The 27,338-nt window shown below is 45.5% G+C and overlaps 1 protein-coding gene across 3 annotated transcripts in view; it reads left to right on the top strand.

Annotated features, from left to right (window-relative positions):
- Positions 1-27,338, top strand: part of MYH11 (myosin heavy chain 11) — a gene marked incomplete at its 5' end in the record, with an annotated part of 109,277 nt that overhangs the window by 48,383 nt on the left and 33,556 nt on the right. For 2 of the 3 annotated variants that reach the window (XM_082360750.1, XM_082360752.1), the window contains 11 exons: positions 29-49; positions 2,304-2,396; positions 5,549-5,612; positions 7,492-7,590; positions 10,808-10,951; positions 18,894-18,989; positions 21,058-21,176; positions 22,643-22,795; positions 23,723-23,896; positions 24,878-25,051; positions 26,409-26,523. In XM_082360750.1, coding sequence (XP_082216876.1) covers positions 29-49; positions 2,304-2,396; positions 5,549-5,612; positions 7,492-7,590; positions 10,808-10,951; positions 18,894-18,989; positions 21,058-21,176; positions 22,643-22,795; positions 23,723-23,896; positions 24,878-25,051; positions 26,409-26,523 — 1,252 coding nt within the window. The remainder of the gene's footprint in view (positions 1-28; positions 50-2,303; positions 2,397-5,548; positions 5,613-7,491; positions 7,591-10,807; positions 10,952-18,893; positions 18,990-21,057; positions 21,177-22,642; positions 22,796-23,722; positions 23,897-24,877; positions 25,052-26,408; positions 26,524-27,338) is intronic. The other variant, XM_082360751.1, reaches the window with a different exon arrangement.

Here is a 27,338-nt window from a genome sequence, read left to right as displayed (position 1 = left end):
TGTTTTATACTGTATTGTTCAACCACAGCAAGGCCCATCTTTTGCCTACGTGAGTAACTGGGAGTGTTTTCCTGGTGTGTACGGGAGGCACGGAGTGTGTTTAGATGTGCATGCTCCTGTCGCACCCACTGAGCCCCGTAGCTGATGGTAGAATGGGCTAGATCCCCGAGTTTCACAGCCCAAACCTACAAACGCACTGAAACACCGTCCTGCGGGTGTCCGATGTCAGTGTGGGGTGTGGGGTGCGTTGCCACCCGCAGGACCCATTGGAATTCCCAGGGTTGACCTCCAGCCGGGAATGGATTTCCCCAGTTCAGAATGGATCCCATTACCCTTCCCACCAATGTGTCCACCGCCGGTAACCCTGACTGGAAGGCCCTGGAGACGTCTGTCCCATCTGGTTGAGCCTTTTAGGACCTTCTGGCCCTAAAGCTTCCCTGGCTTGATTGACAGTCAGTTAATGGCACTGCTGTGGCATGCCTCTCTCCCCACTCCCTGCCATCATCCCTAAGTATCTCCCCTGAGCCCTGTCCCCTGTGCACTGGTGTGTCCCTGTGCATGTGTGTGCAGTGCGTGTCTGTCTTTGCATGCCGGTTGCTTGACCCAAGGCTCCAGAAACGGGAGTCTTGGTGTTCACGATGCACTAGCTTTGGTGGCACGGTAAGGCCCCAGCTACTGCGACACACAACCGGGCCCTGCTCAAACCACTGCATGTGTAAACTCATCTCTAACTCAGAGCTTGGGGGGCTGGCATATGGGTCCCAGCCTGGAAGAGACCCTCAGATCAAGAGATCCTAGCGTGTGCTAGGATCACACTCAATCCATCTTAGTTAGACCTGGGCGGCAGTGTCATGGATGAATCAGAAGGAGAATCAGGCTTCTTTTATGGGATCTGCTCCTGTGTGACTTTGGCCAAGTCCCTTAACTTCTCTGAGCCACTGTCTCATCATCCATAAAATGAGTGGTTTGGACCAGATCTCCATGTTCAAAGCTCTCCTGAGAAGGATCTTTTGGCCCCAGCAGCTGGAACTCCCATTCTAGGAAGGGACCTTTTTTCTGGGGATATTGGGACCCCAAGTTTGTGTTGACAGAAGTGACCCCATTAGTCTTCTTCCTACTAGTCAAGCAAAGCCCTTTGCTCTCATTGTAAATTTCCACAAGTCCCAATTATGGGGATTCCACTGTGGCTGGGATTTTCACAGAGATGACACTTTCATCTTCTTTGGGAGCTGTGAAGGAGGAGGGCATGTGAATAAATAGACACATAAATTAGTAGCTTCCTATTCTGTTCCTCTAGGGACAGCCACCCATGATGCCCTCCTGGTGCATAGAGGAGCAGGGAGAAAGCTGTGCACTCCCTTTTCCCTTCTAGAACCTTTCCCAGCTTCTTTTTAGCCCAGCCCAACTGCCCTGAAAAAAAGGACAGGGGGACCAGCAGAGAAAACAGGAGAAAGCCCTCAGGACCATACTTCCCAGGGTCGGCCTGGAGGAGGAGCTGGGTGGGAGAGCCGCTGAGCCAGTCCACAGCCGCCGTGTCGTGGGGATAGGCAGAGAGCAGCTCGATGCTTCCTGGCATGATTTACCTTGTTGGCCCTTTCCTGCAACAATTAATCACGTGACCGCGTTTGTGCACAGGAGCCCCCTCAGTGGGGGCCGATGGGCTGTGTACAGTCTCAGCTGCATTTAACCTGATGAATGGAGCTCAAGCAACCTGCTTTGAAGCTTTGTTCTGCCGTCGGTTTGAAGTATTCCCGGTGGGTTTTGCGCATTCCTTACTTGTCTTCCATAGGAGACTTCAGAAAACTGGTCCTGAGAAAGGAAAAATTGCAACTTTAAAAAATTGGACTAAAACCATCAGGAGAAGGGTTGTAGTGATTTAACTTGAAGAAAGCTGCTTGTCAAACATAAGCAGCAGCAGGACTGCCGTGTACAGCAGGGCAGGTTGTGCACTGCACAACTCCATGGATTCACTATGATGTAAATGACATCCTGGTGTTGTACAGTGTGGCAGTTCTCAGTGGCAATGATGTCACATAGATGAGCAGGCCCTATCTAGGAAAAAGTGGCCTTCCTAGGTGATGTCCTTACAGATGTCCCGGCTATAAGAGAGCTCAGACATTTGTTTCTCTTCTGAAATCCTTGAGTAAATCTGGACATTAGCATTGGGGGTGTCAGATGGGTAGGTGATAGGATAGGAGAGAACCTGTGGGTTAAGGGCAGAGTTTTGTGACAACATCTGTCCCGGGCAGAGCTGTCAGTGTCTGCGTCACTTTCTCCAATAACTAGATGTGAATGAATTTTAGGGTGAGCTGGAAAAGCAGCTTCTACAAGCAAACCCCATCCTGGAGGCTTTTGGCAACGCCAAAACTGTCAAGAACGACAACTCCTCACGATTTGTAAGTAGCAAAGCCACATGGGTTTTCTGGGAAAGGCTCGGGTCCCCTGGTGTCACCTCCTGCCTGAGAATGCAGAGTATGTGTGTGCAGGGGACGTCTGAGGCTGAAGGGATGGAGGTGTGCATTGCAACAGCATTTTGCTCTGCATCTCCAGTTCTCTCTTGACCTTACAACCCTGCAAGTGCTCCAGCCACTCACTCCCTCATTCATTCACTCACTATTCATTCAACAAATATTCATTCAGCATCTGCTATATACTAGGCTCCCTGTTAGAATTTGACATTCATAATTCATTCAGTAAATATTTACTGAGCACCTAGTAAGTGCTAGACACTTATACCCAATACTCATTTATTTATTCAGCAAAACATGCATTGAGTACCTACTATGTACCAAGCACATGCAAGTTTCAATAAACATTTATTACGCACCCACTGTATACAATCATTCTGGCAGGCATTTTTACACACACCATTCTCTCTCTCTCTCTCTCTTCACTTGGCTCATTTTCATTAAGCACCTACTGTATAGCAGACCCTGAACTAGACAGCAAACAGTTCAGACGTGGTTCCAGCCTTCACAAAGCTTGTGGCCTAGTTGGGGAGCCAACAGTCAATGAGGCAGGACTTCCCACACAGGCTTTCCCAGGTTCCAAGGGCCACCCCCCCGCCTTTCTCACCTGAGCCTAATGGGGGCAGGAGAACCCTGAACACAGGTGGTTGATGACACTTAGACAAAAATTATCTTGTTGTACAAAAGAAGTGGAGGCCTCCACTCCATAGGAGAGTCAGAAAGATACTTCTTTTTTTTAAGAGGAATGATGCTTTTTTAAAAAATTATTTTATTTATTTATTTTTGGCTGTGTTGGGTCTTTGTTGCTGTGCGTGGGCTTTCTCTAGTTGATGCGAGCAGGGGCTACTCTTTGTTGCGGTGTGCGGGCTTCTCATTGTGGTGGCTTTTCTTGTTGTGGAACGTGGGCTCTAGGCGCGCAGGCTTCAGTAGTTGTGGCATGAGGGCTCAGTATTTATGGCTTGCGGGTTCCAGAGCACAGGCTCAGTAGTTGTGGCACATGGGCCTCGTTTTGCTCCGCAGCATGTGAGATCTTCCCGGACCAGGGCTCCAACCCGTGTCCCCTGCATTGGCAGGCAGATTCTTAACCACTGCGCCACCTGGGAAGCCCAGAAAGATACTTTGATGAGGAAGTTTGGAGGAAAGACTGCATCTGAATTCCACTAGTGAGGAGGCCCCTTCTGATGTGTGGGTGCCCCTCTGAACTGTCAGTCACCAGATGGGACCCTGTGAAAAACTCTTTGTGGAAACCTCTGCCCCGCCCATGTAGAGCTGCTCTGTGGGTATCTCTGTGTCCTGCATATTCACACGCATGGGCCCCAGCCTTGTCAACCCCAAGACCCACTTCTTATTACAAGTAATTATGCAGTGTTCCCTTTCCTTCCCTGAAAAATTAGAGTCATAGATAACATCACCTACTACACACATCAGATTAAAAAAAAAAAAATAGCACAATGCCCTTGCTATAATATGAAGGAGAAATAAAACAATTCATAATTAAAATGTGCATTTCAGCATATCAGTTCTCGGGCCAGACCACATATGAAGACACAATGAACTAGTCAGACACTTGCATTTATATCCAGAATCACTGTGACCTTGACAGCTACAAATGCAGGCTGAGACGAGGCGGGGGGGATTCGTCTGGGGACTGAAGCCATGGGATGGGATTTTCCAGAATGATGACATACTCTCTGGAAAGCTCTGAACCAAAGAACAATTTGCTCTCGAGTTACATGGATATGACATTCCTACATGAGAACAACATTAACATTTTTTGTGTGTTTTTATCTAAAACACCATTAGGGTCTAGGCTCAGCTAATTATAAACAGGTTTTTCACCTCCGTGAGTGTCAGGTGGGACATTTGAAAGTCATAGGGTAGGTGGCTAATGCTTGGTGTCTGGGACTCTCTTGGTCACTGCAGGATACCCGGCATCCTTGGCCCCTGTCCACTAAGAGCAGTAGCTGCCACCGTCATGTAACAATTCCAGTCCCTCCCCCAGATTTCCAAAATCCTCGTGGGGTTTGTGTTGGCTGCACCAAGAAGCACTGCATTTGTGCGTTGCAACCCAGTGCAGAGTTTCTAGGATGTCAGTAAATGAGAGCAAATGCAAAGTGAATCCCTGAAATGTCCCCACTCACTGGTACCCCAGGCCTTCTCGGGAGGAAGGCAAGATGGCTCCAGGACCAGCAGGTTCCTCTGTTACAGTTGCAATGACGTTCATGGTCCTGAATCATCCTACTGTCTGTCTCACTTCCTGATGGAGAAAGAGTGAGGGTTTTGTCGAGGCCCAAGCAAGCCTAGGGGATGGTGCCTCCCACCATGTAATCACAGGTGGGTGAGGGCGGTAAGGATACGATCCTTTGTCAGCTGTTAAGAAAGCAGGAAAAGGGCCGGTGCTGCCAGATGCGGGACCTGGCTGTCCTTGGTTCTGTGGTTCGGCTGAGGCAGAAGGCAGGTGGATTGGCATCTTTTCCAAGTGGAGAGATCTGATGGGCCCCGGGGCTGGGGCCATGGCCCAGCCCTGCCTACAGAGCCTCCTATGCAGATAGCGTGGCTCTCTGGCATCACTGTTCATGCTCACCTGCCCCAAAGAAGCGGTTTAATTTGCAGCTGGATGAACTTGGGCTTGATTGATCATGGAGGCCCAGCGTGTTTCTGGGCAGGGGGACAGTGGGGGAGGCCTCCAGCCACTGGGTGTGGCAAAACGTGCCTTCTACTCATGGCTCTACCTCTTAGGAGCACTACCACACTGGGCAGGTCCCACTAGCTCTCTTGGCCTCAGTCTCCCCACCTTTAAAATGGGGAGAGCTATGATGGGCTGAGGGTCATTGCAAGAGCAAGTGAAATTGATTTGAGAAAGTGTTTTCTAAGTTCCTCTGTCGCCATAAGGCCCTCGATCTTCCCGGCTCAGGAGATGCTGACCTGTGAGATTCTTGAGTGTTTGCAAGAACCTCTCTCTGGTTTTTTTCTTTTTCCCTTGAATGTTCCTTGACTTCTCTCTCCCCACGTGCCTGCAGCATGAGGGTGAGGGGCTGAGGCTGGGGAATCCACCATGAACTGTGTTTTCCTGTTGGCAGGGCAAATTTATCCGCATCAACTTTGACGTCACGGGTTACATCGTGGGAGCCAACATTGAGACATGTATCCTTTGCTGAGCCTGGGCCACCTGGGGCTCCCACCCTTGGTCCCACCAACCTCCTGCCCAGAGCCTGAGGGGGGCACAAGAGCCACCCCTCTCTCCCTAGGCTCCTGGGTGCCATCCAGAACAAATCTCCCCTGGGGTTGTTTTCCCTTAACAACAAGCCTTGTAGTGTGGTGGTCCCCAGGTTTGGGGACCTCAAGCAGCCTGTGTTTGATTCTGAGTGGACCTCTTCCTAGCTGAGCGACCTTGGGCTAGTTACTCAACCTCTCTGTGCCTCGTCAGTGAAATGGGGATGATAATAATACCTGCCTCATAGAGGTGTCGTGAGAATCAAGTGAATTAATTCATGTAAAGCTCTTAGAACCATGACAGAATAAGGGCTGGTTGAGCATCGGCTATCGTGAGAACTTTGCTTCATCCTTTTCGAGCCAGGGTCCAAGGCTCAACCCGGACCCCTTGTCCTTCTTAGGAACAGAGCAGCTCCAGCCCACAGATAGGACATCAGTGGAAACAGAACTTTCCCAGAGGAACAGCCTGCTTCTGGCAAAGCAAGCAGGAAGCTGTTTCTGTAAATCTAAGGAATCAGAATTCCGCCAGCCCACCAGTGCCCCCTCGTGCTCCTTAACATCCCAGAGGGGGCTCAGGGCATGGCTGGGGTCAACTAACCAGGCCCCATCCCCACCTCCCAGAGCTGGGCAGGGATTAAATGAGATACAGCAAAAGACACCCATATTCTCCTGCAGGGGGATAAGGAGACCATAAATAGCCTCGTGTGGGCTCAGAACAGGTAAGGCCACCAGCTGAGTTCTGGTTTTCAGAAGTTTCTGGATTTGGGAATTGCAGATGAGAGTTTGTGACCCTGTATAATAAGAGGCGTTGGGAGGAGAAATTAGTCTACATGACCTGACATGACAGCGTTGTGGGGGGGGACACAGTCTAATCCAATGGATTTGGGGGCACAGAGAAGAAGTGATCATTCATTCTTCAGTGGTTAGGGTTTTGCAGATTTTGTTACAGTCAAGTAGAGCCTGGTTCTTACATGGGGAAATCCACCTGGTACAAGAGCCCAACCACCCGTGTGCCTCCCCACCATCCCCTCCCCCCATGGCAGAACAGCTCTCCTTAGATTGATTAGTGGGTCATGTTTACAGTCTCCTGAGGCTAGGCAGCTAGTCAGCTGGGTCAAGGTCACTCAGCCAGCCAGAACTGGTACCCAGCTCTTGAAGCCCAGCCCCTTGTCTGGGTGGTTTTGGTCACCGCAGACACTTGGCATTGTCACTTCCTAGCTCTGTGCTCCTGGGAAATGAGCCTTCCCTGAGCTTCCCTGGGCCTCAGTTTCCCTATATTGAAAAGCACTTAGCTTCTAGGATAGTTTGTGAGGTTTAAATGAGAAAATGCACGTCAAACATTTAGCACAGGGATTAACAAATCATAGAGGGTGTAATTATTTTTACTCTGTAATATCTAAAGACAGCTCACTCTACAGAAGAGGAGTTGGTGGTGGCTGCAGGGGAAACATCTCATTTCATGCCCCTCCCGTAAGTCTTTCATCCTGGAGTCCTTTGACTCCTGTCTTTTTATGCTTTTTTCCCCACTCTGTTCCCCTCACTTTCCCCGGCACTGGGGCCTGCCAGCAGCACCCAGTGGTCTCATTTTGGATCTGTGAGCCAGAACTGGAAGGTCAACTCATGTGGACCAGGCATGGATGGCTTGACTCTGCCCCAGCAATCAGACTCTTCAGAACACTCCAGGGAACCTCTCCCGGGTCCTGGAGATTTCCCCTCCAGCAGCTGGTGTGACAAGGATTGGGGAGGAAGGTCATGCTCGCACAAGAGGTACACGTGGTATCCCTGGGCTTCTTAACTCCTCCCAAACCAGATCTGCTAGAAAAGTCACGGGCGATTCGCCAAGCCAGAGACGAGAGGACGTTCCACATCTTTTACTATCTGATTGCTGGAGCCAAGGAGAAGATGAGAAGTAAGTGATGAGCAAGGACGTGTGTTGGGAGATCTCAACCCTCCCTTTCATCATGATCCAGGGTTAATCGATCGGCTGTTAACACAGAGTCTGAGATCCTGCCAGGGAAAGAGCTACACATCTCTAGGCAGCATCTCCTTTGTGTGAGTGAGTGTGGCTTCTGTTCAGTCATTCTCATTTACTGAGCACCTACTATGTGACATAGTAGATGTCCATTTCAGTTAGGCATTAAATAATTAATTAATCAAGCCCAGTTAGACTGGACGACATCAAGTCCAAATAGGCACAATCTGTGCCTTCCAGGAAGGGAGAAAGACAATTGCCATATTTGCACGTTTATAGAACTTACAGGTATTTAAGAGGCATTCTGATTTTATAAGGAATTTGGAAGGGCAGTGGAACCAAGCACTTTTCATTATTCCTGTTTTGAAAATAACTTTGTATTGACCTTTTTGTAGGGCAGGGGTCACCTATATTTTTCTGTAAAGAACCAGATAGTAAATCTCTTAGGTTCTGTAGGCCACATGGTTTTTGTCACAACTACTCAGCTCTGCTGTTGTAATGCAGAAGCAGCCATAGGCAATGCCTAAACCAATGGGCAAAGCTATACTACAATAGAATTTTATTTACAAAAATAGGAATGTGCTGTAGTTTGCTGCCCTCTGTTGTAAGGAAAATATTTTTCACATAAAAACTATATACTGTATACCAGACTCCAATAGGAAATTATACATTCTAGGCATGTAGAACAGTTAATCTACTAACTGCAAAGAATATACAAATCACAGCTGAAAAAAGGAGTATACCAGTCAATACAAGTACATAGTATGGTCTACATTCTAGTAATAAGTTTAAGTCCTAAATTTTAGGAGAACAGTACAAATTTTGCTTCCCATCAGTTTTATGACCCGTGGTTAGTTATTTTGCTTAGAAAATTACCAAAAGGACGTGTGGGCTGGTACCTTTGCTGTGATGAGGTGTATTGCAACATTCCACCACTAGGGGAAGCAGCGTTCCTTATTTAATCTTGTTGCTTGGCACCTGGAGCAATTTTGGATAAAAGGGGGGAGGCGGAATGGATGTTAGACAGTGGCACATAGGTAAATTAGCAGTTATAGTGCAGACACGATGGCGTGGCCCAAAGAGAAGCGTTTATATTTTTCTTCCACCTCTTTGGCACCAAAGTCAAAAGTTTTGTTGTTTGGTAACCTGGGTTCCAGTTTTGTGCTCTGCCTCCGGTCTTCCAGAAATCAAGAGAGGATAAAGTCAACAACTGAGATCCCTAGGAACCACTTGTATGCTTGATGATAGATCTGGGAAGAGGTTAGGCTTTTAGGGGGAATCAAATATTTCCACATGTATCCATGGTCTGGATAATGAAATCTTGGCAAAGACTCAAATCCTTGTGACTTTAATCAGGCATTTCAATTAATCCAAAGGCTTAACTGGTGTCTCGGGTCAACTTAACCTCGAGTTTATCAAGTAGCTTCCTAGTGACTTGACCCAGGAAAACTCTTTGTTTAAAAAGAAAAGCATCTTGCTGAATTCCCTCCAAAAGTATAATCAAATCCAGCCTAATTAAAGATTGATCTGGAAGAGGACACTTGATATATTGGACAGTGTCATAAAAGCAAATAGTATAAGAAAAAAAGAAGCAATTATAAATTTGGGAGAGAAAGGGATGAATAACAACAAAGGAATGTAGCTACAGAGTATGACTTTTCAGAGAATAATATTTAATAGATGTCATAAACAAGGAGTTGACAAATATTTTTACTAAAGGGCCAGATAGTCCGTATTTTAGGCTTTGGGGATCATTTGGTTTTTCTTGCAACTACTCAACTCTGGCTGCTATTGTAGCATGAAAGCAGCTGTAGAAAATAGACAAGGAGATGGGAGTGCTTGTTTCAATAAAACTTTATTTACAAATAAGAACCTGCTATATAAAAAAATAAAAATAAAATTCAAAAATTCAAAAAAAAAAAAGAACCTGCTATTTAAAAAAATAAACTAAATAAAAATTTAAAAAAAAAAGCCTGCTGTGTAAAAACATAAAAATAAAATTAAAAAAAAAACTTTATTTACAAAGATAACCAGCAGACCAGATTTACCAATCCCTAATATAAGCCTTTTCTACTGATTCAGCTAGAAATAGTTTGAGAAGAGGGAGGCTAAATTGTAAAAGCAATTGTAAGAGCACTAAATCTTTTGCCACCATAGCAGGAAGTCAATAGATAATATCTAATTTTGACATATCCAGAAGTAGCCAATAATATGATATATAAAAGTAATATATAGTAAGCCTATTATATAGAGAGATAATGATAACTACCAGAAAAAAACAGTTAAAAGAGATAAAAGCAGTTATTGTAGGGTAAGGTAGGAGTTGCAGAAAAGATGGGACAAGCAATTGGTATTTTTATTATAAACCTTTAGATAGTAATTAATTTTTTTCTCATAAATATATTTATTAAGCTTAACATGTTTGGTGAAGATAGGACAAAATCAACCATTACACAACATATATAGAACAAAAATCACAGTGTTAATTAGATGTCCAAAAAGATATATATGGTAAAATCATATACAGCTAGAGAATTATTTGATTATTAAAGAAGGAAAAACTGGGGTGATTCAGGGACAAATGCTGATGAAGGTTGTAAAACGAGGGTGCCTTTTTCCTCCCTCGGGATGCTCGTCAAGTTCACATTAAATTCTGTTTGATCAGTGTTGACTAGAAGCTGCAAGTTGCATTTCTCAGGCTCTTAGTATGAGCTTCATATCAATACCTCAGTCATTGATTTTTAAAATCCATGTGTATGTGTGATTTTGATAAAAGTTTAATAAATGGATGGATAAAGATTAATCTAACTTTTCAGACAGCTTTGTTCCTGAAGGCAGGGTACTTTTGGGCAATTGAGATAAAGGTGTATCTTCCTCTGGGTAGATGCAATGTCCTGTCAGGGGTCATGGCTTAGCAAGTGGAGCCAAGGCTGGATTTCAGCTGCCAGGCACCCTGGGGCAGTGCACAACCTGCACCACTGTATGAGGTGGGTGATGGCTTCTATGCGATGAAGCAGAAGGAAGGTTTAAACTGTCCAAGTCTTGGGAAAGGGAAAGAAATTATGATGGGCCAGACCCTTTACCAGGTTCCTGTCTCCTGTTCAAAGTAGAAGTGTGCCTTCCTGACCACCACCCCGTCTTCCTCTCCTTCTAGATGACTTGCTTTTGGAGGGCTTCAACAACTACACATTCCTCTCCAACGGATTTGTGCCCATCCCGGCAGCCCAGGACGATGAGATGTTCCAGGAAACCGTGGAGGCCATGGCGATCATGGGCTTCAATGACGAGGAGCAGCTGTGTAAGTCTCCCCACCTTGAGGCGGGGTGCTGGTGAGGAGAGCGAGGTGCCTGCTCTCGGTACTGATACCAGAAAAGCTTTACCGAGAGTCCAGGCTCTTGTTCAACTCGTCCAAAAGAATTTGGGCAAGGAACACAAGGCACTAAGGAAAAAAATAAGCACGCACGCACACCCACACACACACACACACACACACACACACACACACACAGACACAGGTGCACACACACATACTGAGGCCGAGGAGCAAGAGAACAAAGAAGTTTATTTAGTGCAGAAGTGAAAATTACACACTCGAAGAAGAGTGTGGGCATCCTCGTGAGTGAGGGGTGCCCCGCAAGGTTGTTGATCCCCCTTTTATCTTATTTTTAGCCCATTGAATGGATGGAATGTTTAGCCTTTTTGATTAGGGGTGGAATGTTCATTGAGGGGAAGGCTGAGGTGTGGCCTGGATTACACCAGGTTGCATCAGCCCCCAGTCTTGTGCATTTTTCTGCTGAAACCACTGTACCTGTGCTCTAAGAGATGTTTTCCCTTAAATTTTCCTTTGCTAGTCAAGCGCCACAGGTGAAAAGTCTTATAGGGTCATCAGCAACCTGTGCATTTTTATTGTGCATGCTCTACAGTTTTATTGGTCAGTTTCTTGCTCAGATGTTATAAAATTTCTGTGTTAGATACCATTCCTCCATGCGTCTTGGCCTCATTAAGTGCAAAACAAAGAGGTGGCTTTGCCTTCTGCCTAATGCCTATACATGAGGAGGCTGTCCTTGGGCCCGGCCCTGTCTTTCCTGCCTCAGGACCACTGGAATTAGTTAGGGACTTTTCTCTGGTCAGGACAGATTTCTGCTCTCCGAATTCCCCACTTCCTCAAAAAAAAGGAGAAGAAGAAAAATTAATATTACTTTAGGTGGTTTATTGGTGTTTTAGAAAGGTGGCTGCATGAGTTATGGCTCTTTTGGTTACAAGTGACCAAATTGGCTTAAGCAAAAAGGAAAATGATTCACTCATAGAGCTGAAAAATTCAGGGATACTGGTTTTAGGAACAGCAAATTCTAGGGACTCAAAGAACGTCTTTAGAACTTGGTCTTGCAACAACATTGTCTTTAAGTAGGCAGTAGTTTCTTGGCAACAAAATAGCTGCTATGGCTCCAGCCCTTACATCCATTGGGTTTATGTCCAGCAGAAATGAGCAGAGTGGATTCCCTGCCTGCATCCCTGAATGGAGTCACATTGCCTAGGTTGACATGCATATTCCTGAGCTACTCACAATGAGCCAGGGTTGTAGAAAGCTCTGTTATGTCTCTTTGTTATGGTCTCGATTCCATTCTTGGAGCTGGAGGTAGAGAGGTTGTTGGCCTCATTGAGAACATGTAGGCGGAGGGGAGGGGGAGTAATTGAGGCAGTAGGTGTACTTGGGTTCTTCCTGGAAAGGCAGTTCTGGTGATGGACCAATATTGATCAATATCATCAACCAATGACCAAGAAACACATTTCCTCCTGAGAATAGGAAAGCTCATAGAGATATTTCTGGTTTCCATACTGTGCAAGAAACACTTTTTCTTCTGGGTTAGATATGCCTCAATACTCAAGGTTAATCTCTTTTGGGAACACCAGGACAAGATTGTGGAAAATTTCGCTTTCTTCCCACGCCCACACCCCTTTGGAGCCCCAGAATAATGGCTACAGTTGCCAAAATGAAACGTATAAGGAAGGGCAGCTCCTTCAGAGATAACTTGGGGCCCAGAAAAAAGAAGGCTCCATGAATGAGATAACAAATGGGTGGCGTTTGTGGATTTTGGCCAGGATCCTACTTCGGAATCCAGTGCTTACAGCATCCCTTCCTTAATGACATCAGCTCTGCAAGAATGATTCATTTTATTTGGAACATGAGTCAGTTTTTACTTCTAATCTTTGTTTAAAAAAAAAATACAACTGATGATTAAGTACTTGCTGAAGGGCAGATATTTGCTAAATCCCTTTTTTTTTTTTTTTTTTTTTTTTTTCGGGACTTCCCTGGCGGTCCAGTGATTGGGACTTTGCCTGCCAGTGCAGGGGGTGAGGGTTCGACCCCTGGTCGGGGAGCTAAGATTCCCAGATGCCTCGCGGCCAAAAAATCAAGGCATAAAACAGAATCAATATTGTAACAAATTCAATAAAGACTTTAAAAATGGTCCACATCAAAAAAAAATCTTTAAAAAAAAAAGAAATTAATGGGGTGGAAAGGACCATATACACAAATAAACAGATAGTGACATCATGACAGGTACCTTAAAAGAGACACAAATTACACTCAGAAGTCCAGAGACTGTAACAAGTAGCAGAAATATCATTTACATAATTGTGACTTTAAGTACAATGCGCCATGGGAAAGTAATGGCATAAGAATTTCCAATCCACTGTAATAAGAAACACAAGTTTGTAGGTGACCTTTTTTGTCCCACAATGAAAGGTCTTAAATGTCAGGGCTATATTTCCTTTTTTTTTTTTAATTTTTAAATTTTATTTTATTTATTTTTTTATACAGCAAGCTCTTATTAGTCATCAATTTTATACACATCAGTGTATACATGTCAATTCCAATCGCCCAGTTCATCCCACCACCATCCCCACCCCCCTGCGGCTTTCCCCCCTTGGTGTCCATACATTTGTTCTCTACATCTGTGTCTCAACTTCTGCCCCGCAAACCGGTTCATCTGTACCATTTTTCTACGTTCCACACACATGCGTTAATATACGATATTTGTTTTTCTCTTTCTGACTTACTTCACTCTATATGACAGTCTCTAGATCCATCCACGTCTCAACAAATGACCCAATTTTGTTCCTTTTTATGGCTGAGTAATATTCCATTGTATATATGTACCACGACTTCTTTGTCCATTCATCTGTCGATGGGCATTTAGGTTGCTTCCATGACCTGGCTATTGTAAATAGTGCTGCAATGAACATTGGGGTGCATGTGTCTTTTTGAATTATGGTTTTCTCTGGGTATATGTCCAGTAGTGGGATTGCTGGATCATATGGTAATTCTATTTTTAGCTTTTTAAGGAACCTCCATAGTGTTCTCCATAGTGGCTGTATCAATTTACATTCCCACCAACAGTGCAAGAGGGTTCCCTTTTCTCCACACCCTCTCCAGCATTTGTTGTTTGTAGATTTTCTGATGATGCCCATTCTACCTGGTATGAGGTGATACGTTGTAGTTTTGATTTTCATTTCTCTAATAATTGGTGATGTTGAGCAGCTTTTCATGTGCTTCTTGGCCATCTTTATGTCTTCTTTGGAGAAATGTCTATTTAGGTCTTCTGCCCATTTTTGGATTGGGGTGTTTGTTTCTTTAATATTGAGCTGAATGAGCTGTTTATATATTTTGGAGATTAATCCTTTGTCCGTTGATTCGTTTGCAAATATTTTCTCCCATTCTGAGGGGGTTGTCTTTTTGTCTTGTTTATGGTTTCCTTTGCTGTGCAAAAGCTTTTAAGTTTCATTAGGTCCCATTTGTTTATTTTTGTTTTTATTTCCATTACTCTAGGAGGTGGTCAAAAAAGATCTTGCTGTGATTTATGTCAAAGAGTATTCTTCCTATGTTTTCCTCTAAGAGTGCTAAATCCCCCTTTTTAAAAAATGTACCAGAACGTTCAGTTTTATTTAAATACTAAAAAACTGAAACAAACTAAAATATTGATTGATAGAAGCCTTATTCAATTATTGGTTGACCTTATGAAAGAAAGCAACGGGACCTTTTAAATGGTCTTAGAAAGACATTGCCTTACGTGGAAATGCTTCTAATATATTTAAAGTGAAGACATCAGGGAACAAAGCAATGTGCTAAATGCTTTATATGCATTATTTAATATCACAACAACCCTAAGGGGTGGCCATTATTACCTCAATTTGCAGATGAGGAAACTGAGGTACAGAGAAGTAAAGGAACTTACCCAAGGACACACTGTTGGAGCTGGGACTCACTCGGGTCTCATGGAATCCCAAGCCCCACTTTATGATTCACTGTGCTCTGTTTTTGTCTGTGGGAAGGTGGCTTTTGTCCTTTAAACTTAAAAATAAAGATCTGTGTCAGAACCAAGGTATGGAAACCAAGGTTAGAATGGGCCCAGAATGTTCTACACTGTGGACTCGCTTTGCTGGGTGATAAGTGATGCAGAAGCCCACCATGAGATGGTGGTCCCTTCTCTAGTCCCCTTCAGTTCTTCTGATGACTTTCAAAGAGAGGAGCAGTTTGGCACCTACTAGGTCTTCAGCCCCTCCCTGACACTTGCTAATCACCCTTTTAACCCTGGAGAGCAGACCCCAGGTCCAGCACCTTGGGCAGGCCCTAGCCTCTTGCTAGCATTTGATAATATGGTTTATCTTTCCTGTATTTATTTTTATAGTTTCCATCTGTTTATGGCAAGGGAAGCTGATTTTTCACTTAAGATAAAGTTTTCTACTTAAGTGAATCATAGGAAAGAGAAGTGAATGTAAAGAAAAATGTTAAGTGAATAGTAGAACAGGCGGTATGCCTATAGAACAAGCATTAGGATGAGGGTTTACAAATGACTGACACCCATGGGACACGGACTTAGACCAGTGTGTATACCAACCTTGATTATAAATCTAGGGCTACTCCCAACCCTCCCCAAAGAAGCCAAAGGAAAATGGGGAGCTGAGGGTGGTGTCAGGCCTAAGCCCTGGAGCTGCATGAGGTTCCAGGTGACCGGTATCCTCTGGTTCCTGGACTTTAGCAAGGGAGAATTACTTGCCCTAGATTGCACAGGGAGCTAGAACAGTATAAGACCATCATAATCATTGTGACATCATAGCAACTACTTTTTATTGAGCACTGCCCGGGTTTAGGTGCTATGCATTTAATCCTTATGAAAACCCTATGAAGCAGGTGTTTTTATGGGCCTTCAGATGGTGAAATGGGCCCAGAGAGGCTAATACCTGACTTGAAGTCACACAGCTGCTAATAACATGGCCAAGATACGAACCCCTGGCAGCTAACTCCAGCGTCGTCCTCAGATCCTCCCAGGGACTGTCTAGGTCCATTTCCAGATGTCAGTCATTCACAATTGATGCTGCTTCTGGGTTTCATCTGTATCATCATTGTTTGAATATTTTTATGCATAGGGTGGATTTCTATAGCCCCATCCACTCTGGGCTTTGTCCTAAACAACAGTTCTGTACAATCACTAAGTATGTGTCCTGGTTATACAATTTGAAATAAATTAGAATAAGTACCTAACTATTGAAATGTTTTAAAAGTTTCACATACCACCTAAAACCATCCACCCTGTGTACATGTGGTACATCTGCCACATGTTGGGAAAGCCTGTTTCCTGTTCCTCAGTAATAAGGGTGGCATATTAGTTTCCTGAGGCTACTGTAACAATTTACCACAAACTTGGTTGCTTAAAACAACAGGAATTTATTCTCTCATGGTTCTGGAGGCCAGAAGTCTGAAACCAAGGTGTGGGCATGGTTGGTTTCTTCTGGGGGCTCTGAGGGAAAATCCATCCCAGGCCCCTCTCCCGGCTTCTGTGGCTGCCGGCAGTCCTTGGCTTGTAGACGCATCACTCCAACCTGCCTCCTTCTTCATGTTTCCTTCTGCCCTGTGCATCTTCTCTTCTCTCTGTTATCAGGTCACTTGTCATTGGATTTAGGGCCCACCAGTTTAATCTAAGGTGATCTCATTTAATTGCATCTGCAGGGATCTTTTTTCCAAATAAGGTTGCATTCACACGTTCCGGATGGTCATGTCTTTGGGCGGCCACCAGTCAACCCACTACGGGTGGCTACTTCTATTTAACACCTACTGGGCCAGGCCCCTGGTTTGCAGCATCTCTCCTGATATAAACTTTATGAAGCAGGTACTGCTGTTACCCTGTCCATTTTGCAGGTGGGGAAACTGAGGCTCAGCAAGGTGAAGCTGGACTTCCTAACACTGGAGTGCATGCTTTTAGCCACTGCCCCAGACCGCCAGCCCTTGCCACCCTTGCTATCTGGGCAGCCCTCTCCACTTTGCACTTTGCTGTCCACCGGCTCTTGTGACCTGGGAGTGGTGACAATTCTTTTGTTATTTCTGTGACAGTGCTATCTATACCAGAAAGTGCAAACCAGCAGTGCCTGAGCCCTCAAGAGAGACTGGCCTCCACAGCCATGAAAGTTGTTAATTTTAAACCTGGGTAGATTTCACATAAAAATCTGGGTTTCCATCATCTTTGGAAAAATCAGAAGCCTGGCAGCTCTGGGCTTGCCTCCCCCGTGGCCATGATTGGAGTAGCAGCTCTCCCCTTTCATGCAGGGTTGTGGCCCCCCTGAGTCCCCACAGTCCCCATCAATCTGCTTTGTTCGTTTAGACCAGTGATTCTCAGTTAGGCGTGAGTCAGCCCCCCGGGGATACTTGGCAATGTCTGGAGACATTTTTGGTTGTCACAACTTGGGAGAGGGTAGCACTACTGACATCTAGTGGTTAGAGACCAGGGATGTGCTAAATAGCCTATAACGATGCATAGGATATCCCCACAACAAATTATCTGGGCCAAAATTTCACTAGTGCCCAGGTTGAGTGCCGAGGTTCACTGCTTACCCAGGCTCTGCAGACGTTCCAGCAATCCTAATTTAGATTTGCAGTTTAAGAACTGTGAGTATTGGTCTTGACAGTTTACTAAACCCCTTTCATAGATGGTATTAAAGAAACTGCCTCAGCTGTGCCCTATCAACAGAAGCTTTGTTCATCTTTTGGGTGTAGATTTTTGCAGTGGCGAATGGGAGCATATGGGTGGCTGATCTAGGCCTTTCTCCTCCTGAGCTGGGCCAGGTGTGAGGACAGCTGTTGTAAAAGGTTGTCACTGCTCGTTTGGCCTAAGGAACCAGAGGAGGCTGGAGTCTCTAGGTTTTGTTCTTGGAACACAGTGATTTCTTCTTGGAAATCCTGGGTGAGTTGCACCTGAGTTAATCTAAAGCCACGCATTTGCATTAATCAATCCTCCCTCTATCCAACCAATCAACCATCCATCCATCCATCCATCTATCCATCTTCCTCCATCTATCTATTCATCAATCCATTGATTGATCCATCCATCTATTATCTATCCCTTCATTGATCCATCTATCATCCGTTTTCCTTCCTTTCATCCATCCGTCAATTCATCTTCCATCCATCCATCTTCCATCCCTTCCCATGTGTCTGAACACACCTGTGTAACTAGTACCTGTTATAACTAAGAGAACATGAATACCACCAGACCCCATGAAGCTCCATCTTGTTCCTTCTAGTAGCTTCCCCCAGTCAAGGATGACCACCACCCTGACTTCTAACAGCATAGTTTTGCCCGTTCTTGAACGTTCTGTAAATGGGGCTTATATGGTATGTTCTTGTTTGCATTTGGAGTCCTTTGTTCAGCATTAGTATTTGTGAGATATACAGCAATTTTGTTGTTTGTAGTCATAAATCATTCAGCCTCCTTACTGTATAGAAGGGGTTGACAAACATTTTCTGTAAAGGGCCAGAGAGTAAATATTTTAGCCTTGGTGGGCCATACGATCTCCATGGCAACTGTTGAACTCTGCCATTAAGCATGCAAACCGCTATAGACAATATGTAAGTGAATGAGTGTGGCTGGGTTCCAATAAAACTTTATTTACAATGGCAGGCATTGGGCCGGATTTGGTCCATTGGCTATAGATTGCCATCCCCTGCTGCATAGTATTCCACTGTAGCGCAAGGTTTTTAGCAACCATCCAAAAATATTCTGCTCCTCCCAGCCAGGTTTTCTCCCCTCTTAGCAGGGAATTGGGGTGCTTTGGCTTTCTCCTAAAAGCTCAGAACTGAGTCTTTTTAGGGGAAAGATGTAGGCTGGCTCTGGGTCCTCAGTGACCTTTAGACTCCAAACCTTGGTATTGGCACTTGTGTCTTATCTGTCCTTCTCTCCTCACTTCAGCCATATTGAAGGTGGTGTCATCCGTCCTGCAACTTGGGAATATTGTCTTCAAGAAGGAAAGAAACACAGACCAGGCGTCCATGCCAGATAACACAGGTGCTTGCTGCTTTTTCATAATAACTGATGACTTTGGTGATGGGAGGGAAGGTCACATTGTCTTTGCTTATTTTTCTGAATGAGGTTATCTGGGGCATTAACAAGAACTAGACTAGATTATTATCACTTAATTCTCTCTTTTTTCAAACTTTTCACTGCTTAAGATCCTACGTGGAAAGTTCTTGAGTCAGAGAGTGGGGGGAAAAACTAAGTTTTGGATCAGACAGGATCCTTAGGGAGTGCCTCTTCTAAAAACCCCATACTCATTTGTTTTATTAAACAAATATTTTTGAGCACCTGCTATATGCCGGGCACTGGGATACAGCAGGAAATGAGACAGGGACCACCCCATTTCTCATGGCATATACGGTCTTGTTGGGGAGACAGACCTCACATTTCCCTGCAGATGGGATTGTCGGATAAAATAAAGGATGCCCAGTGAAATTTGAATTTCAGATAAGCATTTTTGATAGTAAGTACGTTCCAGGCAATATTGGGGACATAATTATACTAAAAAATGTTCATTGTTTATCTGAAATTCAAGTTTCACTGGGCGTCCTCTATATTTTTCCTAAATCTTGACAGCCCTACCTGCAAATAAGCAGTGTTTCCTGTTTTGAAAAGATGGCCTGGCTACCACCATGCTTGTTGGCGGCTGATGCAAAAGGATGACTTAGGTTCCCAACTTGCTCACCTGTGGCCTCAACATCGCCGTCTCAGGCTGTATATTGGGGTGCTTTTCCAAGCTCCCAGTTTGGCTGCCAGTTGTTTCTTATGTGTTACACTCCCAGATATAGCAGGTTAAAGGAATCCTCGCTCTGAGGAGAGACCCTCAGGGAAAGAGAAACCAAAAGAGCACCCTTGAAAAGAGATGGTAAAAAATCCTAAAACTACACTATTTATCGTCCACCTCACACATCCAAACTATCGTGTATCACTAGTCTTCACGTTAAGGAAGCAGCTAATGGATTTTTTTTTTTTTTTTTTTTTTTTTTTGGAGAACAAGTTTTTATGCAGAACTACATGAATACAGCAAGAACCCACATGTTCACCATTCAGAATTGACATTTGTGAATATTTTCAAATACATCTTTGTCTTTAGAATGAAGCAAAACACAGTATAGAGAAGACTGACATCTCTTATTCTCCCAACTGAGTCCCTGAACCTCCTGGCAACCACAATTGTACTGTACCACATACCCTTCTGGTCTTATGTTTATAATTTCACACACATGTATCTGAACAGTGTACAGTGTTGCTTTGTGAGTGTGTTTTTAATTCACATGAATGATATCACTCCGTAGGCATCATTCTGCAACTTTTTTTTTTTTTTTTTTTTACTCTGTACACACAACTGTCTAGATCAGGGTTTCCTAACAGTAGCATCCCCTAGTGTGACAACCAAAAATGTCTCCAGACATTGCCAATGTCCTGTGGGAGCAAAATCATCCCCAGCTGAGAACCACTGGTCTAGAGAGAAAGAAAAAGCCAGGTCATTGCTTTAACTGCTATTTGGTATTCTATCTTATAAAAATACTGTGATATATTTGTTTGCTCCCTTATGAATAGACATTTAAGTTGTTTCCAATATTTTTTCCACTACATACGTTGCAACATATATCTTGGAATGGTGGAACGAATGCTTATTGAATTTAACTATATGTCAGGTTCATACCTACTTCATTTAATCCCATTGACAACCCAACAAGGTACCAAATAGCTGACCCTTTTTGTAAGCAAGAGTCTGGGAAGCTACGTAGCTTTTCCAAAATCACAGGGCTAGGAAGTGGGAAAGGAGCAAGGATTTGAACCTAGTTCTGACCCTAAGACCCCAGTTGGGGCCCACCTCCATCCCAGCCCATCATTGCCTCTTTTAGCTAAACACTGGGGGTGAGGTCACTAATGACAGCAGTTTTTAGGACCCTTTCATGCTATGTTCACTATCATGTTCCATCTCACCAAGGAAAAACCAATGTATTCACAGGTCACAAATATCCCATGTTATGTGCCTTCTTTTCCAAGCCTGCACTTTCGTGATACACTTAATATGCTTCTTTTCTCCATCCAGCTGCTCAGAAAGTTTGCCACCTCATGGGAATTAATGTGACAGATTTCACCAGATCCATCCTGACCCCACGTATCAAAGTCGGGCGGGATGTGGTACAGAAAGCTCAGACAAAAGAACAGGTAAATGATGCATTTGCCATTTATTCCTGCACTTGTCATTTATTCCTGCAGAATCTTCCATCCATCCACCCATCCATCCACCCCTCTAGCCATCCATCCATCCATCCATCCACCCATCCATCCATCCATCCACCCATCCATCCACCCCTCTAGCCATCCATCCATCCATCCATCCACCCATCCATCCATCCACCCATCCACCCATCCATCCATCGATCTGTCCATCCATCCATGCATCTGTTACCTAACCAAACTTGGGTCCACTCACCAGCCACACAGCAAAGCCAATTTGCTGACACTGAGTTGTGGTGAAGGAAAGTACAGGGTTTATTGCAGGTGCCCAGTGAGGAGAACGGGCGGCTCATGCTCAGAAGACCTGAACTCCCTGGTGGCTGTCAGGGAAGGGCTTTTAAAGGCAACATTTGGGGTCAGGGTTGTAGGGGGCGTGACTTTCTTCAGATTGGTTGGTGGTGAGGTAACAGGGTGGTGTTCGAGGAATCTTAATCATCGACCTTCTGCTTCCAACCAGTCTGGGGTCTATGCACTTGTGTATGTAGTCACCATCCTCCACCTGGGTGGGGGTCTTAGTTCCTGCAGAACAACTCAAAGACTGTATCAGATTCAGATTGTTATGTGTATCCCTTGAGGAGGAACTAGGACTCTGTTTTATCCCTGCACTATTGTTTCTTGACTGCTTTCCTTTGTTTCTGCATTCCCTCACTTCCCTAATTAGTAACTCCTTGAATCTGCTCTTTGGGAATCAGGGAAGGCTTAGGAGCCCTTTTTCTACAAACAAGAAACAGGGGACATGGAGGGGCTTTTGTACCTGTCAAGGTCCCGCAGGGTTCTGTTCAGTTTTGGCCCCCATCCCCACTCCAATCCTGAGTGGAACAGGTACAGTACGAGAAAGGGAATAAAATTTTGGATAGAGAGATTAATCATAAACTCGGCAGAGGAACTCGGTTTTAGCGGGACTTGGTTTCACATCCATCCATCCACCCATCCATCTTTGTATCCCTCATCTATCCAATACTAGAATAATCAAAGTCCTATGACAGGTTTTGAAGATACAACACTGACTGCATAAGAACAGCAGAGTTCCTCACTCCTGACCTCATCTTGAGCTCTTAATTGAAGGTACGAGGTCTGAACTAATTTTTGGAAATGACTGTATACCCTTTCTAGAGGCAGGACTGACAGCCTCTAAATGATCGCTGGGATGGTGCAGACTCCACTTTGTTCCAGGTCCCTCTGACAGGAAGTGATTATTATTCACATTGCCATTCCTAGGTCTGACCACTCCATCCCTCATTGCTGGTTGTAGAGATGGTATAGTTTCCTTTTCTTTGTTTATTTTTTAAGGACTGATTATAGGCAGAGGGAAAATAAAAATCCAGGGCCACCAGCCAGGCTCATGTGAAAACACAGCCCATTGGGAGTAACCATGTCCTCTCGCCCCCCTGCAGGCAGACTTTGCAGTAGAGGCTCTGGCCAAGGCCACTTATGAGCGCCTTTTCCGCTGGATACTCACCCGCGTGAACAAAGCCCTGGACAAGACTCACCGGCAAGGGGCTTCGTTCCTGGGGATCCTGGACATCGCCGGATTTGAGATCTTTGAGGTACAGCTTGGCAGGCTCATGACAGACATAGTCTCGGTTCTCTGGAAATAAGCTTCCACTTGGAGAAATCACTATTTTGAAGAAAGGCAGGTGGCTACTATAGGGTGGGAGACTGTCTAGTTAAGGTTAAATCCTTGAGGGTGTAAGAGACAGAAATCCAATGGGGAATGTATTGGTTTCTGAAACTGAAGCCAGAGGTACAGCTGGATCCAACAGGCAGGACCTGAACTCCTGCCATCTCCCCCTCTCCGCCGTCCTCCACCTTGGTTCTATTCTCAAGCAGGCTCTCCCCTCATGGTGGCAAGATGGCTGCCATTGCTCCAGACTGCCTCTCAGTTCCAACCAGTTCCAATTCTTTCCAACAGTTCCACCCAAAATCTTGGAATTAAGTCTCATTGACTCCTACCTGAGTTGGGACACATGTCACCTCAGAGCCAAGCACTGTTTTTTGGGTCTTTCAGTACTTCATGGAATGTAACATGGCTCCTGGATACCACTCCCATGGGTTGGAGGGAAGTTCTCAGTGAAAGGGAAGATGTTGAGATTGACAGATATTCCAAAACATATCTACTATGGAATTACTCCCTCTCTGAGCCTCAGTTTCCACATCTGCAAAATGGGGTGATGAAATACCTAACACGGTTATTCTATCCATAAATCATTGTGCAGATGGAGATAAGATCCTTAAAACCACATGTGTCCTTAAAACCATGTGACATGAGAATAAGTAACTTTTGCCAGCCCTCATGAACCCTGGGCAGCCTTCACTGGGGCCTGAGACCTCTCTGGGTGCTGAAATGGCACAGCAGGCTTGTGGAAAGTGTGTCTGGCGTGGGGCTTTCTCCAGCACGGAGCTTCTCCGGGGCCCCAAGTCCTCTGACTTGTACCGTGATGCTCACGGGGCCTCCCCTGGTGTCATGTGCTCAGGTGAACTCGTTCGAGCAGCTGTGCATCAACTACACCAACGAGAAGCTGCAGCAGCTCTTCAACCACACCATGTTCATCCTGGAGCAGGAGGAGTACCAGCGCGAGGGCATCGAATGGAACTTCATCGACTTCGGGCTGGACCTGCAGCCATGCATCGAGCTCATTGAGCGGCCGGTAAGGCCCCACATCACACTCGCACGCAGCCGGCACTCGGACCCTGCACTCTCTCCATGGGGCACGGCTTCCCCCATCACTGAGTCCCAAAAGCCTGTAAACTGAATCTTTGTGAACTAAGTCACATTGTCCCTTAACCCACATTTTCATATCAAAGGTACTTCTTTTTTTTATTCCTCCTCTCTCCTCCCCTCCCCACCACGCCCATCCCTCCCCTTCCCATCTCTCCCAGTCGTTCATTCCCAAAGGCAAGAATCCTGGGTTTTTTCACTGACCCATCCCAAACTCCTAGAACCATGCACATAGTAGGTACACAAGAAATAATTATTGAATGACCATTTAGTGAGCACCTACTATGTGCTGGGCCCTCTCTTTAGGGGCTGGGGATGTAACAGTGAATGAGATGGATGCAGTCCCTGCCCTCCTGGAAGAGCAGATAATGAAACCAAACAAAAGAAGCAACTAAAACCCCTGATAAGGCCAATGTGGAGAGTGGTTTAGGAATGCCTGCTTTGGACAGAATAGTCAGGAAAGGCTTCTCTGATCTGAGTCCAAAAAGTGAAGACCATTCCAGCAGAGCAAATGGCATGTGCAGATTTGGCGGTGCTCCTGACACCTTAGTTTAAAGTGTCTCAGCCACAGAGAAACACTTTACTCAAAGGAACCCTTAGGTGAATTTATATGTAAAGGAATGCATTCCTTTGCTAGAAATCTTTGTGATGTTGTGTGTGTACTGCCCACGAGGGGGCAGCAGCAAACATGTTCTGTTGGGGCTGGCCCTTCCATCCCTAGTGCTGGTCCATTGGGCACATAATTCTTTGAGGATAGATTGGGGGAGCGGGGGTGGAGGGCATAAATCCACCTTTATATGTAGGTAGATACAGTAATGGAGCCTATGCATGTGTTTGGGTGACCAGCTCTTCCTGGCAAGCCTGAGGCTTGGGCACCCTTGCTATGGTCTGCCCTGCTTGTCTTCCACAGAACAACCCTCCAGGTGTGCTGGCCCTGCTGGACGAGGAGTGCTGGTTCCCCAAAGCCACAGACAAGTCCTTTGTGGAGAAGCTGTGCTCGGAGCAGGGCAGCCACCCCAAGTTTCAGAAGCCCAAGCAACTCAAGGACAAAACTGAATTCTCTATCATCCACTATGCCGGGAAGGTACCAGCTGAATGTCCCAGGGGTCTCTCTGTCCCAGGGGACCCAGGCAGGATGCTCAGAGTAGGAGCAACTTGCGAATGGCAGAACCCAAAGACATCTGGTCTAAATCAGATCCCAACCAAGTCTTATACATGACTTGTCTAAGCATCAGTCAGGGACAAGATATAGAGATATAACATATAATAGAAAGGCTAAGGTATATATAATACATGTATATTAGAGATATAGAATATATAATATAGTAGAGAGGCTAATATATATGTTGTATATTATATACATATATGAGATATATAATATATTAGAGAGGCTATTGTATACAGCTATTATATTAGCCTCTCTAATATACTCCAACCTTGGTGGCCAGGCAATTCTTTCTTGTATAGACTCTAAATCCTTCCTGCTACAAGTTAAACCCAACAGGAAGGGCCAACTTCCTGGGTGACCAATGGGGTGACCAATAAACCCACTTTTGAGTCCAACAGGAATCTCCTTTATCATGGCCTTGGGTTTGCCATTGCCAGCCTGTGCCACCCAGGGAAATCTGCGATGGCTGTCTTCTTCTTCTTCCTTCTTCCTCCTTCCTCCTCCTCTGCCTCTGTCATCATTGTCATCATCATGTCATAGCTCTTAATGTACAGGACCTTCCCCTATGGCTCCTGAGGGTCCTGGCTAATGTAGAAAAGACATAGCTCAGTCTGACTTGCAGAAACTTAAGAGTATTTTATTGACTCCCCAGTATCTTCACTGCATCATGGGAACAAGCAATGCCCTAAACCAGGGATTGGCGAACTACAGCCCAGGTGCCAAACCCAGCCCACAGCCTATTTTTGTAAATAAAGTTTTATTGGCACACAGTTAAGATCATGCCTGGCCACCACCAGAGCTATTTTATCAGTTCCTTCATTTCATAGTCAAAATAATAAAATTAAAAAGAGGTCCCCAAATTTAATTTAAAAACCAGATTGTTGTCAAGCCTTCGCTGGATGAGAGGGGAACTTTGGGTGTGAGGGGAGGATATTCACCACCAGCGAAGCTCCACACCTTTCGGAAATCACAGGCATCGTGCTGGGCTCTGGAAAAGGGAGGCTGCCAGAGGAGGCTTACTAGGAGAAGGCAAGGATAGAGACGAGGCCTTCCTAGCAAAGGCTACCATGGCTGATGCCCTACTGTGCGCAGAGCCCTTTAAAGTTCTGACCTATTGATCTCTTCATTGAGGTTTGTGGATTCCCATCATGGCAACCACTAACGTTTCCTCTCTGACCTCGGAAGATCCGGGAGGGAAACAGGAGGACTGGAGCCCTGCCCTTAGTTCATAACTGACGCAGGAGCACCTGACCGGTGGGGTGGTCCTTGGCAGGTGGACTACAATGCAAACGCCTGGCTGACCAAGAATATGGACCCGCTGAACGACAATGTGACGTCCCTCCTCAATGCCTCCTCAGACAAGTTTGTGGCCGACCTGTGGAAAGACGGTAAGGCCCTGCCGGCTGGAGCAGGAGGACTGAACTCCCTCCAGCCCCTTCCAGCTGCCCCTGATTCCCACACCTGCTCCCAGGAGGGGCGGGCCTGTGTGCGGTCGGGGAGAGGGCAGTGTTGGCAGGTGCTAATGATGTCTGATTGACACATTCAACAAATTCCTGAGCCCCTCAACCCCACGCCTGGACCCCAGGGAGAAGGTCCTGAGTCAGGGCTCAGGCACTGATGGAGGAAATATCCTAGAAGGCATGTTGGGTCAGAGGGCCTCCTTCTGGAGTCAGGAAGACTTAACTGAATTCTATTCTCTGCCATGTACCAGCTGTGTGACCTTGGACAAGTCACTTGACTTCCTTAAGCTTCCCTGTCCTCATTGCTAATACCAGAAAAATAATCCCCTACCTCCCCTAAGATTATTGTGAGGGTGAAATTAGATCAGTGGGGCCAAGCTTGACCATGGATCAGGATCTCCTGGAAGGCTTGTTAAAACTCAGATGATCACTGGGCCTCCTCACCGGGATGGGGCCTGAGAATTTGTATTTCTAACAAGTTCCTGGGTGGTGCTGATGCTGCTGATTTGGGGACCACACTTCGGTTCCCTTTAAGAATTAGAGGATAGATAATCCAGCTGAAGTACTTAGCACCTGCTGGGCCCATAGTAGGGACTTAGTACATATTGGCTGCTGCAATGACTATTAGGGGTGGTGGGCTTTACTGCTTTTGTTCCTGGACCTCGGTGCCCACAGCAGATTTCACTCTTGACACAGAGCCTGTGGGCCTAGGGCCTACAGGACTGGCTGCCCTTGCTTTAGGC

The sequence above is a fragment of the Balaenoptera borealis genome (assembly GCF_965194805.1).
Source record: "Balaenoptera borealis genome assembly, chromosome: 16".
Classification (NCBI taxonomy): Eukaryota; Metazoa; Chordata; class Mammalia; order Artiodactyla; family Balaenopteridae; genus Balaenoptera; species Balaenoptera borealis.
The sequence above is the reverse complement of the archived record's forward strand: the minus strand, read 5'-3'. Positions and strand labels throughout refer to the sequence as shown.